The sequence below is a fragment of the Rissa tridactyla genome, chromosome 1 (assembly GCF_028500815.1).
Source record: "Rissa tridactyla isolate bRisTri1 chromosome 1, bRisTri1.patW.cur.20221130, whole genome shotgun sequence".
NCBI lineage: Eukaryota > Metazoa > Chordata > Aves > Charadriiformes > Laridae > Rissa > Rissa tridactyla.
In genome coordinates, this window is record NC_071466.1 from 59531681 (window position 1) to 59546843 (window position 15163).

Sequence of the window (15163 nt, forward strand, 5' to 3'; positions counted from 1 at the left end):
ATAGTCTTAAAATGAGGCATGCATTCCTCTTCTCCTCTAATTAGTGGCCTGCTGGTACAAAATTTCCATCTTCATCTTTTGTCTCTGAATCTTAGCAATGAGATTCACCAGTGGTAATGGTGACTCTCTGAAGGATTTCAATAAGTTATGAGGCTACTTTATAATACAATCAGTTGCCTAGTATAAACAGAAAAGATTGACAGCTTGCTTGCAAAGCCTGAAAGCCAAGAAACACATGGGAATTAAAATACTGCTTTTTATGGCAGCATCTAAAATAAAGAATATGTCAATTAATTGAATTTGACATTCACATGTTAACTGTCCTGAGAAATCAGTCAGCTGTAAAAGTAGTTTCTTCTCCTTATACAGAATACTCAGCTGTTACGATCAACAGGCTCATGAACTCCAGTTTTAGGGTCTCCATGTCAACTTCACCTATGCCCCCTCACTCCTACACATTCTGAAAAAATTAATTTCATGATGTAGTCCTGAACATGTGCAGTATCTTTGTCTTTTATTATCTTTTTGTTACACAGCCAAATATACAGAAAAATTTAATGATATATATGTATTTACACCCTCATTAGAAAGAAAGTCCAGGTTACCAAATAGGTTGATTTTGCAGAACGTAAAGTTTGACATTATTTGTAATTCTGGGAATATTTCATAGAAATAAACCACTTCACCAAAATTCAAGCTGTTAGAGTCAACAGATAAAAGACATAAACGCCGCTTCTGGAAATCAGACTAATAATCACATATGACTCACTAAACAAAAAGATTTATTAACAGATCCACACAGAAAACATGAAGTTCTAACCTATGTTAACAATGAATATAGCATGTGTATTTTTCAATAAGTTGTCTGTCCACATATTAATACATAAAGTACGCAAAGAAATTAAGTTCTCCAAACTTACCAAATTATATAAATTACGTCTAATCTGCTGTATAACTCCAGGAAATGTGGGCTTTAGCAGTTCCTGATAGCTTGCAGGCCACGTGCTATAGCTGTGATCTTGTTCTATATTATTAACCCACTAAAACAAAGAAGCCATTCATTTAAAAAACCCAAATTTATTAACCACTGAATAGATTATGTATGTATAAATAAAGCTATTTTAACACGCATGGAAATGCTGGAAAGAATAAAGTGTTTTATCTTCTTTTCGAAATTGTAACAGGAAATAGCTTTTAAAATTAGTATTTTTTTTTCCTTCTCAAACTGTTTGGGTTTTTTATTTGCAATACATAATAAAACTAATAATAAATAGAAAAGGAAAAAAGACCATTTGTATGCTGCATCAGGATGTGAATAAAAGCATTTTTTCAAGTGTGCAAACTACTTTCACAATACAAAAGTCATAACAACATAACACACAGATATGTATGTAATACAGCATAACACCTTGCAAGACAAATACAGAATTTATCTATAACCTACAGCAGCAGTATTTTTATATAAAAATAAGTAATTAATATATGGCCAAATTGTTCTACTATTTCCCATGCAAGCCTGTCTACACTTGGCAAACAGAAGAGTGAAATGTGGTTCTTTCAGGTGAAGAAAATTAGTATTTTAGTGCCTTTTTCACCAGCATATAACCTTTGTAATGAAAACTGCATAAACTTTGAAAAAGAGAGGGAAGAAAAAAGCAAAGTAATCAGACAATTAAAAACAAAGTATTTAAGTTCTCCACAATTCAATTACCATACCTTTAAAGTACATTTAGCAGTCTTGCATAATACAAAGACATTACGTAGCTAAATGAATTGATGTAAAGTCAAATTCTATAGCTATCAGTGTGCAACCACTCTTCCTCTTTTCAATATCCTACATATTAAAATTTTAATAAGGTATAGGCTAGAGTAGATGACTCCTAAAATGTATTGAAGAAATACCACCCTCCAAAATATTTTACACTGCTTATTGATATATGGGTTTATGCCTAGTATTTTAATTACACTGCAAAAAAAAAGACAGACTGTCTTACACATAGCATCAAATATGTAACATTCAAATAAATAGTTAATTACTCACTATTATCGAAGAGTGACGAATATCTAACGCGTAATTGTCATCTGTAGGATGTATATGCAACCTCATAAATTTACTCAGGATTTCCTCTTTGATTCCAAGTTCATGAAGGCCATGCATCACTTTTCCTTCCAGTTTAAGAGTCTCTAAGATACTTTTTCGGGAAGAAAAAATACATAATGTCTACACAGAACTCTTGTCATGACATAAAAAATAAAAAAGACTTAACACAAGGATTATTTTAGTATTAAAAATAATTTTTATATTCTTCTGCAGTCAAATGTTTAAAACAAAATAGATTAACAACACTGCACTTATATGTCTTCAAATTTTTCAAAATAGAATTATAACATATTACACAAATAATAGGAAGCTTTGCAAGTGTGTAGAGAAGCAGGCAGCAAGTGGTGGAGAGACAGGCAGCCCCTAAATGTGCATCACAGCAGAACCCTGAAAACAGCGGGGAGGGAACATATAGCTACTCCTCTAAGAGAAAACTCTTTCCCAGAAAACCCAACAAGACTAACATTTGTTGCAATCTGAAAATTCACTATGTGAATGAAACAAACCTGAAGTACTCACCTACTAGACCACAGCAGGCAAGATTTTTCAAATGCCTTTATTCTACCTTGCTTCATTTTGAGTTCTATTCTAAAGGTTTCTTCTAAATTATACTGAAATTAAACCTAGCACTAGCACTAAAAAATACTATTAATATTTGCATCATTATCAAAAAAGATGCAAGTGACTCCGTCCCAAAACCACAGCTGAGAAAAAAATTGAGTAAAAATTGCAAGTATAAACACTAAAACCAAGAAAGTTTAAGAATTTCCTTGAAGGAGCAAAGATGACATTTTGAGTTAAAAAATAGAAAATAAAGAATTGTAGACCCTGATGAATTATAGGAAAATTAAAACAAAACAAAAAAAACCACTCAGCCTCAGGAGATTTACTGACAGTTTGCAGGCCACCAAAGATGATTTTGAAGTAGTCATGTCTGTTCTCTGTTGACATCATACAGAATGTAAGGGAAAGTGCAGTTTATGAGAGCTTGCATAAGAGAGGCAAGTCACACCCCAAAAAATTATACTATAATTACATAAACTGGAAAAAGATTTCTTATACCAAAAGCAGGTTAGTTCTGCATTAACAGAAATTATTATAAAAGGTGGCCAGATACAGACTCACAAGCATCCCAAAAAGAACCCTAGGTGTTGTGTATTTAAATTTAATGCCTCCAATTTTTTTGTTAATTTTTAAGAAATAGGGATGAAGTGAAAGCACTTAACTTACATTAAGTGCTTTTCCCATCTTTTTATACATAGATATTGGATTCCTTCCATTTTAACATGAATTTTACATGTTGAGTCATAAAACTGTAAGCAAAATATAAAACATGTTCCAAGAGAAAAAAATACTGTTTTCAGCTACTTCTACAATGTTCGTATTCAGAGTAAAACCACTGTAAACCAATACTCCCTCTATTGGAGCACTTCATGGCCCCAAAAACGCAACAGATGAGATTACTTATCGCCATGAGTAAAACTCCTCCAGTATTATTAGTAATTTGTAATTTTCAAATAAAATATACCATCTTACCTAAAAGGATCATGAAAATCCAGGTCAATATGAAGGCCATTTAGAAATAAACGTGCTTCTCCAGGTTGGATTCCAAGTATTTCATGAAAATGCTTAAAAATAAGAAGTACTGCTAAATTATTTAGGACACTAACACACATATATAGATATAAAAATACACAAAACTAAGTAATTCTACACAACAGAGATATTAAATCTCTTCCACATAATTTCTTCTCTTAGCCGAGTGTTGTTGGTAAAAATATTGGAAGCATACTTTTAGGAGTGCTATTCAACACACTTTCAATGCCTAATAGAAATACAAATTAAAATAGTCGATAATCCCCCCCGAAAGAACCTACAGTGTCCCTACCTGTACAAAGGTATAGGCAAGAACACATTCTCAGTGTCTCCCAACAGAAAGTAAAAATACACACAGATACAGAAATACAGCTCATAAGTTTTTGAAAATTAGCCCCAGCATATTCCTCCTACGTATCCATTCACCTCCAAATGGAGATCAAAGGCAGACCCTACATGTGCTCTCCAGACCTCCACTTGAAAGTACCTTCTCAATAGCTTAAAATCTTTCACAATTCCAAAAACGTGTAGTCACAACTGTTAGAGGGAGGTAGGAAAGACAGACGAGAAAAAACACAGTCTCGTCTAACAGAGGGGTTCTGGAAAAAAAATAAATCAGAAAGGGATAGCACATCCTTGCTTTGCATAAAGAAAAAAATCCACAATAAACAAATACAAGAGGAAGGAAGTGTTTAGGGACTAAGGTATGCCTTATCATTTTATTTCAGAGCTGTGAGGCACCACACTGTTCAATCTGCAGTGGCTGCAGCAAGATAAGTAACACGAGCAACAGCAGCAGTTTATTCCAACTCACCCCATGAGGAGCAGTCAGAGTTCCAGATCTGTCTTAATTCCCAACAGAGGAATGGAAAGCACCAAAAAATAGGCAGAAAACAAAAAGCAAGCTGAGAAAGATAATTTTTTCCCCATTTAGCTCCCACTTAGTGAACAAAGTAAGTGTGAACAAAAAGCACACTTTGAATAAAAGCACCCTTGGAGCAAGCAACTCAGGCTGCATATACTACTCCACTTATGAGCCTGCCACTGAACAAGTGAGAGAAAAAACAGGACAACCTTGAAAGTGACATTATTCCATTAAAGTAGCGTGGTTACTTTCACGCAGTTAAATGTAAGTAAACTCAAAGCTAACTGGTTTGTGGCATTCTAAGTGCAACCCCACATAAATGAGACAACAGTGCACTTGAAGCTCCTTGTAATCCAAGAGATGTGCATATTACTCACCATTCATTGAAAAGGTACCGTATTCCTCAGCTTATATAAACGTTTTCACAACCCAAAGCAGAATGGAAATATGTAATGGTACCTAATATCAATGTATGAAAGGCAGGGCTCTGCATGAAGGAAGAATGCAGCTGTGATAAGTCCGAGCCTAACACAGAAAGAATTTTTATGAAAGCCCCAAACCTGACCTTGAAAACCAGCTTTTGAAACTGGTAGACTTAATTTATTCTAATGGTGTAACCTGAACTTTGTAGTGCTTTTTTGTATGTAGATTTACAAGAGAGTAATAATTACTGTGTTATAAATTATCTAAATACTTTATATATTTATATTTTCAAACTCAGATATAATGTGAAGAATATGGTGGATTTGGGGGGGTGGGAGGTGAGACTGCATCCCACTAATCCTAAGAAATAACCAGAAAGCCTTTTTTTTTTTTTTGGTTAATTTAGTTAGTTATTATCTTTCACGAAAACTTCAGTAGGCACCTAAAAAATGGATGTCAGTGGGCCTTTCAAAAATAAGGAGCATAAATGCGTGGCACTAAGTTTCCTATGGTTGGATAAGGGAAAAAAAAAAAGGAAATCATTTAATTACTTTTCTAATTTATAAAGGAAAAAGGAAGAGGAAGGACTTTTATCTTCTTCATAACTAACTGCTGCTTTGCATTACTCTGGCCCAAGTGCAGGACTTCATACTTATCTTTGTTAAACCTCATGCAACCGTTAAAACAAAAACTAGAAGTAGGGGCTAGTGTCTGATGTTAACATTTTTCCTGCCACAGCTTCACACAGAATTACACACCCTCCCAAGGTCTCACTCTACACATCCTTTATAAGCAGCCAAAATTCATAGATGCCTAACAGTGCCAAGTGCCGCTGCAGCATGTGGTATTTCTGATCGTTTTACCTAGACAGAGCTTGATCCTGAGACACAGTCAAAATGGGCAGATGGGACAAAATTAAACAGCCAGGCACACAAAGATAAGACTTCTTTCTACCCAAAGTCCTAGGTAAATTTGAAATCTTTTTGTAGTTAGCAAATCCAACTTGGCTTCCAGTTTTAATACCAGCGTTGTGCCACAGAGTGCTGTAACCACAAAAAAATCCCCCTTAATGCCACTGGACTCAAGGAGTGAACAACTATAAGGAGGATTCCAGCCTCAAGAAATCTTACCAGCATCTTTCAAGGCTCTTGCACAGATCTTGTGAGATCAGCTAGAACAGTCCCTCTCCTTGAAGCACCGAAATCAGCATTTCAGGTAAGAGATCTCTTACCCCTACTGAATGCTTAATACGCCCAGACATTCACGTAAACAGAGATACTGAGTAAGACTGCAACTGGCTGATGCAGGTCACACAAAAACTAATACTCAGTAAAATGAATGCAAGAACAGTGATAAAAGTATCAGCCATTGGGTGTTGAAATAGGAGTTTAAAAAATTTTTCAAATCCTTCAGTAGGAAAAGAACTGAGCTGAATCAGAGATGAGACTCACTATACAATTTTGATACTAGGCATTTGATTGTTCAGAAAAGCATCCATTTGCTGTAGCGACTTTGATGGAAGGAGTATTTAGGCATCTAAGACCAGAATTTAATGATGATAATACTCACACGGTATTTTCTTGCTAAACTGTCAGCAGATTATTGCATCAGAAGTTCCGAGTTGTGTTTAATGAGATTTTATTGTTTCTCTTATCTATAGCAGTTCTTTGTCTATTTCTTCGTTAGGTATCAATTCATTACACTAAATCATCACATGCCTTTCAACTTCTAATACCTTTATTTCCTCCCATTACATTTCCTATTCAACTTTCATTATCTTGAGAGGGAATCATCCAGTTACACACAGCATGAGATCATATCTCTCCTGCTGCTAGATGGATGTACTGCAGCTTAAAAACGCACAAGCCAATTTATAGTGCTCTAGCAGCAGTGCTCAGAAAGTTTCCCTATTTTTATTAAACAGACTTTAGCTTTTAGCTGTCGAAAGGCCTATACCCTCAGGTAGGATGTAGCATGAAATTTAAACTTAGTGTTCTAGGTGCTTAAGACCCTCCTAATGTATTTAATACAGTCATGGAATCATAGGAGCAATTTAGTTGACCAACCACACAGACACCCAATATAATTTATCTCAGGACAAAGCATCTCAGACTGGGAGGTATGGGTCAGGCAGAAGGGAATGGATATCCCAGTGGACACATCTGCCAGACCTGTATGGCTATCTCAGATAGCCTGCAGCATCTCAAATGACATCAGAAATTCAGGTTTAGGCAACTCAATCATGTCCCACAAAACAACCACCGAGTGAGCTAAATTGTTTTTGATGTCCATTGACTACATCTTCATTGTCATAACAGGAGTTTACATACCATACAGATGTGCCTAAATGCAGAGATATTAATTTCCAATCAAATCTCAGTAACTTTTCCTAATCCTTATATTTAGTAATAACAGCTATTTCAATTTCTGATATGCCTTTTTTTTTTGCATTTTGGGGTAGAGTTTTTGATTAAGCTGTTGGTTTTTATTTTTGTATTAACAGAGCTGCAGTTTGAGAAAGACACTGTAAAGACTTCACCAAAAAACAAGGAAAGTCCTGATACCAACACTCATACTCTGGAGAAAGTATGATCAACAGGGCTTTGTTTTGCTTTATCCTGACTATAACCCTAACAACAAAGAGATACAGGAAAATGTGTATCTCATCTGCACATAGAAAGCACCAAAGTGGGGTGCAGATACTGATTTGGTCCCTTGAGGAAAAACTACAGCACTTCTCACTAGTGCAATAAACAAGCTGTCTGCATAATGTTGAGCCCACTCCGAGATCTCTGTGACAACCCAAGAATCACACATGCAGCTGGCACACAAGCAAGCTGAAGGGCTCAGGCAGGTGAACTGCTGGGATACATGAATTGTATTCTCAATAGGCCAGTACCATGTGGAATCACCTATGGTCTAAAAAGGCCCTATAAAATTGTTTGCATAAACATTTACAAGGATGCAACACTTGATCCTGTCACTATTTGGGCAGGAAATACTCAAGGCTGGAAAGCTTTACAATTAGTTTTGCGTGGTGGAGAGCTCTAACACATTTATGTGAAATTTTTGCTACAACAGAGATGACAAGCTCTTCATGAGAAGGTGGCATCAGTGCAACAGGGATATTGTTAACTTTCACTCTTTTGGAAGGTGGAAGAAACTGGAAAGGAGTGACCTCTGGAGATATTAGTCTTGGCAAGACAAGAGGAAGAGGCCTGAATGGATACAAAGGAAAACAATACATGGAAATGTTCCAAAAGCACAGAAGTACCGTAAGAAAGAAATAAATCCCTTTTCACTATGGTGGCTGGTCAGCCTTAACACCATATGAAAATATATGTTCTGAAGATCACGGGCAGTGCTATGGATGTCCTTTCATGTGACCAAAAGCATGGTGGCCAACATTTAATTTTAACATTCAACTTGAAAGAAAAAATCCAAACTCTCAACTGAGACAGAAAATGACAGATGTCACAAACTCTACAAACGCAAAGTGGCATCTTAGAATACACCTCAGATCAGTCAAAAATCACATGAACAACGGCTCCTAATGTGATACACAAAAGATGCAATGCATCAAGGATGAAAATAAATCCACCATCCACCACAGGCAACATTCAAAATACCTTGCAGAATAGTTCTATGCGTGCGTCAGGGTGTGGAAAGCTCACAGCTAGTATGTGCTAACCATAATATAAGCAGCAAGCCTAGAGTCAACACCAAAACTCTAGAAAAATTAAGTGATACTTATTTTGCTTTCACAGCACACAATTTATGACTGAACACAGTACTCCATAAAAAAGAATTGTTTGTCCTTGCCTAATTCTGTAAAAATCAAAAGAAGGAAGGGAAAATGGACCAAGAGCAGCAGAAAGTGAAAAATTTGAATTGAGTATTTCAATGTTGTTTCTTTAGCTCTTTTTCTCTGATAGAAACCCCATGAAAGTTGCTACACTAATAAAAAATTCTCCAAAAGCAATAATATGATAGTAGTACTCAAATGTCCACTTGAAGAAATAAAAACAAACCTTCTGATTTTCTTCTATTTCATTTCGCATTTTCTTGTCTACAGGCAGTCTGGTCAGCGATCTGTAAAAATGAGAAAGGTGTAACTCAAACTGTGATGTCAAAGACAGCAATAAAACCAGTCAACATGGTTTAAATATGTTATTATCAGTAGTCATCGGAGGATGAGCTTAATAACTTGCTTATTGTTTGTTGCGGTTTTTCCTCAAACCAGGACATTGTTCAACTAATCTAAACCTTCTCCTAAAGCTTAGGTACTCTCTCTGAACATACAGAATGTTGTAAGTATATTCAATACTGAGTAAATATAATACTGTACTACTTTCTATGTTCACTAGTTTTGATATATGAGTCATAGAGCAGAGAGCAAGCAACTATAAATATTTCTGCTGAAAAGTAAACATTGCTGATTAAGATTTTTAGAAAATATTAAAAGACTGTAAGTACAAAGAAAAGACTATCTGAAGCCAAACTTGAACTTGGAAAAATGGAGAAGGATTAGGATGAACACTATCAAGTAGAAGTCTCAGAAGCTGACTATATAGGACACTGCTTTAAGGGAACTTCCACCAGCAACAGACATAGTTCAGGAACACTACAGAACTTTTCTCATTAAAAGAATATCTGTAATTGATGGGAATTATTACTGACAATTTACTTAGCCAACAAGCAAAACAACTACTTAACAGAAGGACTTCATAGCAAGGTAGAAATTTAACGTGTGGCAGTACTAACACAACTATTACTTTGAATTCATAGCAATAGTTTTAGAGTCCTGAAGTAAAACATCTGTTCAACATCTTCATCAATGACATAGACAATGGGATCAAGTGCACCCTCAGCAAGTTTGCTGATGACGCTAAGCTGAGTGGTGCCGCCGATGTGCAAGAGGGATGGGACGTCATCCAGAGGGACCTGGATGAGCTAGAGAGGTGGGCCCCAGCAAACCTTATGAAGTTCAACAAGGCGAAGTGCAAGGTCCTACACTGGGGTCAGGACAATCCTCATTATCAACACAGACTGGGGGATGATGTAATAGAGAGCAGCCCAGTGGAAAACGACTTGGGTGTACTGGTGGATGAAAAGCTGGACGTGAGCCAACAATGTGCGCTTGCAGCCCAGAAGGCCAATCGCATCCTGGGCTGCATCAAAAGAACTGTGGCCAGCAGAGCTAGAGACGTGATTCTGCCCCTCTACTCTGCTCTCGTGAAACCCCACCTGAAGTACTGTGTCCAGCTCTGGAGTCCGCAGAAAGACATGGACCTGTTGGAGCTGGTCCAGAGGAGGGCCACAAAAATGATCCGAGGGCTGGAGCACTTCTCCTATGAGGACAGGCTAAGACAGTTGGGGTTGTTCAGCCTGGAGAAGAGAAGGCTCCAGGGAGACCTTATAGCAGCCTTCCAGTACCTGAAGGGGACCTATGAGAAAGCTGGGGAGGGGCTGTTTGCAAGGGCATGTAGCGATAGGACGAGGGGCAATGGTTTTAAACTAGAGCAGGGTAGATTTAGATGAGACATTAGGAAGAAGTTCTTTACAATGAGGGTGGTGAGACACTGGAACAGGTTGCCCAGAGAGGTGGTGGAGGCACCATCCCTGGAGACATTCAAGGCCAGGCTTGATGAGGCTCTGAGCAACCTGATCTAGTTGAAGATGTCTCTGCTTACTGCAGGGGCATTGGACTGGATGACCTTTAAAGGTCCCTTACAACCCAACACATTCTATGATTCTATATTTTAGGGAAAAAAGTTCTGATTTTTATCTTGCTCAACTCAACATAAGTAGTACGAGGGCCTGCAACTCTCAGAATCAATGCTTCATTCTGCATACATAGGTGAAGAGAGCTACACAGATAAAAAGAACAACCTAAATCTTTCCAAATAGCTTAGAGTAGTAAGTCAGAAACATTAAAAAATGAATGTGAAAATAGTAAAAAGGTGGAAAGGAAGAGACGAAGGTGGCCCAATATTAGCAAGGAAGTAAAATACTTATCAGCAAAAAGGCAAGCTTTACTGATAGCTTTTTCTGATAATAGCAAAGCAATACATTAAAGAATCATTAACTAGCTCCTTGTCTATGCATGGCAGTTGACGATGCAGGTTTCTAGTAAGATTTTAAGGAAAAAGTGTGATGGTCAGCTGTTGAGAAGGACACCCTAGGAATTTGAGGTAACAACTGTAAAAGTACCTGTGAAAGGTATTAGTTCATTTTGAGTTCAGTCATTTGTTCAATTTGTTAAAAGCTTTACAAAGTTTTATGCATTGCTCTTCTAAATATTCAGTGCTAAAGACTTACCAAACAGAAACACCTTACTGTCTGAAAGTAAATGGATACTAATTATCATTCTACATGATGCAGGAATATTCTTGTATGACCTTAAAGTTGTAATATTTTCTGTCACGTTATTTTATACATCTTTAATCTTATCTGGAAAAACATGTAGCTATACAGTACTGCATATCAGGAGAAAAAAAAAGAAAACTTTGCACATAGTTCATAATGTTAACACTCATGAATAATGAACAGATAACAAGAAACACAGTATGATAATTCTTGTTATCGTATTCTTAATTAACAGATATTTATGACACATATACAATAAATCAAAGATTAAAAATATCCTAGAAAATGCATTATCAAAATATTGCCATGACATATATCAGTTCTTACACTGTCTACATCTGATGACATTTTGTACAATCTAGCTCAGACTAAACTGTTCAACTGGAAATATTGAGACACAAAAATGCAGGAAATTTCACTAGAAACTTTAGGAAGACTGGTATATTATTTTTTATGGTCTAAGGAACTCCTCCATTTTTAATGAACGTGTAATATTTAATTTTTATTTTAATAACAATAGTTCTAGAATTTTTACACAGCCTTTTCAAAGCAAAATTTGCATAACTAAGAAAATGGTTATTTTCATACGTAAACTGTGTGACATTTAATCAATTTTAAAACACTACTATTAGAATGACCAGTTATCTATCTAAAGTGATTAAGCAATATCTTTTAATTTCCTGTTTATTCTAGGTTGGGTTTTTTTCCAAACTAGTATTTGTGACTCAGCAGGTTAAGCATGATTAGGTTATTAAGGAAATATATTTTGTGCACTGTTGTGGTTTTTTTTTTTTTTTTTTTTTTTTTTTTTTTTTTACACAATGCCCCTTTGATTTAAGTCTGTTTGTTGCCAATGCAGACCTACTAACTTTATTTAAATATTCATAATCTCTCTTTGTTAAAAATAATATGTTAGATTAGCATATTAGAATAAATTATACAGGACATAAGCTGCGATTCCCCTTTTAATAACTCTAAAATCTTCTTACACTTTTACTCATAAAAATAAAATGTTTGAAGAGCAGGTAAATTGCGCTCTAATGCCACAAATACACGGCGGGAGTCAAAGGGAATGTAACAATTTGACTTTTTAAATCAATGATTTAAATGTCACCTAGCATACTTCAAACCGTCTATTTCCTATCCTTTAAAGAACAGAACCAACCTTGCAGTTCATCATTATGTACGTTTCCACTACTTCTAAGGGAAAGCTGTGTTTTCTGATTGCTAATCTAACTGTAATTTGCACCTTAATATTTAATAATAATTACGTTTCAGGCATTTTAAAGTTATTTTTCTTCTTTGAAACAGGATGTTACAAAGCTGGTTTTTCCATTACAGTGTAGATTTTCTCTAACAGAAAATCAGAGATGACAATGAAACACTGTGATAATTAAACAAGAGTTGTAAAATATGAAAGCACACTGAGCTAAAGAACCCTGTTTAGCATCATATTTAATTCAGTAATTCAAGCAAATATTGCTGATCGGATTGCATGAAGAACTTATTAGATATGAAGACAAGCATTTCTCAATTACAATACAATTATCTTACAGGAAGAGCAATTTTTAGTATTACTACAGATATTTACCTTGATCTTTGTCAAGTAATCTGTTATCTTCCCAGGTAAAACACTGACATCTTATCAGCAATGCTGTGCTTCTAAGCACAGTTCTAATTCTAACTAATGTGGGTGGATCCTCTATGAATTTTATTCATAGAATTTTGCTTCTTCCTACCGTGAGTAGATCTGCTGTTAACTCAACAGAATTTTCCACCTGGGAAAATATTATTCCAGTAAAAGCAGAGAGGAGTAGGCATTCAACCATAAGTGCCTGATGGATTAAGAAGCCTTCATGGCATCTCCTGCATCAGACAGGAAGCATTTAAGAGACCGATCATGAGCTCTGCCAGGAGTTATTTTCTACTTGACGAAATTGCCAGGAATCCATCTAGCAAGCTGTAAAACACGCATATCTGACTGCAGGATTTGGATATAAATCTATACCGGTGCCATTAAACTCAAACACAAAAACAGCATTTGAAAAACAAGCTTAAGTATCATACCTGGCTCTTATTGGGAAGTTCTGAGCTATGTCTTTCATTACCTTTAAGGCATCATAAACAGGGGCAGACATAATTCGAGCAGCTGCTTGAAAACTAAGATCTGGAAAAAAATAAAAAAAATCACTGGAAATATCACTCTCAATCAATACTGCCTATAACCAGAAAACTGTCCCGTATACACACTTCCATTATTAATATTTTTTATGTTTCAATTATACATTGTAAAAAAATTATGCAGTCACATTAAGGTCGAAAGGCGGGCACTTAAAAGTTTGAAATACCAAAATCAGGCTTTCCTACGCAATTCTGCTCAGCCGTCCTAAGCACATACATTGTCCATGTAATTTCTAAGCTTACAAAAACACACTGAAAAAACCAGACAATTCATCATGTGATATTGTACCAGTATCACAAGGATATCATGCTCAAACCTAGACACACGCCAACCCACAGGCACCCATAACTGTAGTAAAGAATAAGATCTTTCCAGCTCCAGGACTTCACAAGATTTTCAGAGAACAGATATGTTAAATGTATAAGACTGTATTGAGCATGTGAGGTGCACAATTTTCAAGAGTTTGCAGCCATTTCACAGGAAGAGAAAACAGAGACTCATGAAAGAAAGGTCAGTCTACTGTAAAATTCAAATTCATAGTTCTCCTAAGTGTCTAGCTCAATTTTTAAAGGTATCTCATTTTTCTCTCCCTACTTTTTCTCAGAATGAGGTAAATTTTCATATGTCAGGACAGTTTATAATTCATTTGCCTGTCCACTGGAAAAACAACACTGGAATTCAGTCAGCCTTCTTTAGGTGCCTAACCTGGATGTGACAAACCTTGGCACATGAGACTGGAGAAAATCCAATTTTGGTACCAACAGTACCAAATAATAAGGCAATAATATAATAGGTGCTTCTGTGTACTTTGGATACAGCCTGTCTAACTATCTTGGGGCAATGATGCTTTTTCTTCATAATCTGCTAGTTAAGACATTTGAGCAGAAACTGAAGGCCTTGGGTTATTCACTTTGAGGAAAGCAGATGCCACGTTAAGTAAAAAGTGCTGGGTAGAAAGCCATAGAGGATGCTGCCCTATTAGAATTTTGCATCACCTTTTTGAAGCAATTAGGAATTAAAAAAAGCTGAAGAAAAGCAATCAGCATGCATTCCTCATTTAGCCCAATAAGGTACACCTTGGCTGGAAAAAAGGCGAGTCCGAGAGGTGGAATGTTAACGTGATATTTCTTAATATATTTAATGAAGAATATGAAGAGATTAAGGTTCTCAAAAAGAACCTTTCAGATCCCTTTCAACAGCCACATAAGCTGTGATCAGGTGAAGCAATATCCAATTGCTGCTGTTAATACAGCTAGTGATGCCTTATCTGCTGTGCACTTAGGACACACACTTAAAAATCCTTCATAAATTGTTGATTATTTCCATTCTACGCTGAACAGCTTAGAGTACAGATATTCAAATCCCGCTGAGGCAAACTGACATGTCGTTTTATCTTCTTGGTTATCTCTGGTCCAGGACTGTCACTTACAGACCTCCCCTTGCGGCACCCTAACACAGCTGAGAGTGCTGTGTAGGGCACCTTGGGGAAAAGACGATCCTGAGCTTAAAGCAGATCTCAAAGTATGCTTTGAAAGCTAATGAAGCACTAGAGATCAAGAGGCTGTTCACACAGATAAAAGAATGAGTTATTAAAGGGAATACCACATCAGTACTCTGTGCATCGTTT

At 36.2% G+C, this 15163-nt stretch overlaps 1 protein-coding gene across 4 annotated transcripts in view; it reads right to left on the reverse strand.

Annotated features, from left to right (window-relative positions):
• The window catches only part of UGGT2 (UDP-glucose glycoprotein glucosyltransferase 2), a 91253-nt gene that overhangs the window by 53959 nt on the left and 22131 nt on the right, over positions 1-15163 (reverse strand). For all 4 annotated transcript variants that reach the window (XM_054192127.1, XM_054192118.1, XM_054192135.1 and 1 more), the window contains 5 exons: positions 13422-13521; positions 9017-9077; positions 3638-3729; positions 2042-2192; positions 921-1040 (listed from right to left, as the gene is read on the reverse strand). In XM_054192127.1, the coding sequence (XP_054048102.1) occupies positions 921-1040; positions 2042-2192; positions 3638-3729; positions 9017-9077; positions 13422-13521 (524 nt within the window). The remainder of the gene's footprint in view (positions 1-920; positions 1041-2041; positions 2193-3637; positions 3730-9016; positions 9078-13421; positions 13522-15163) is intronic.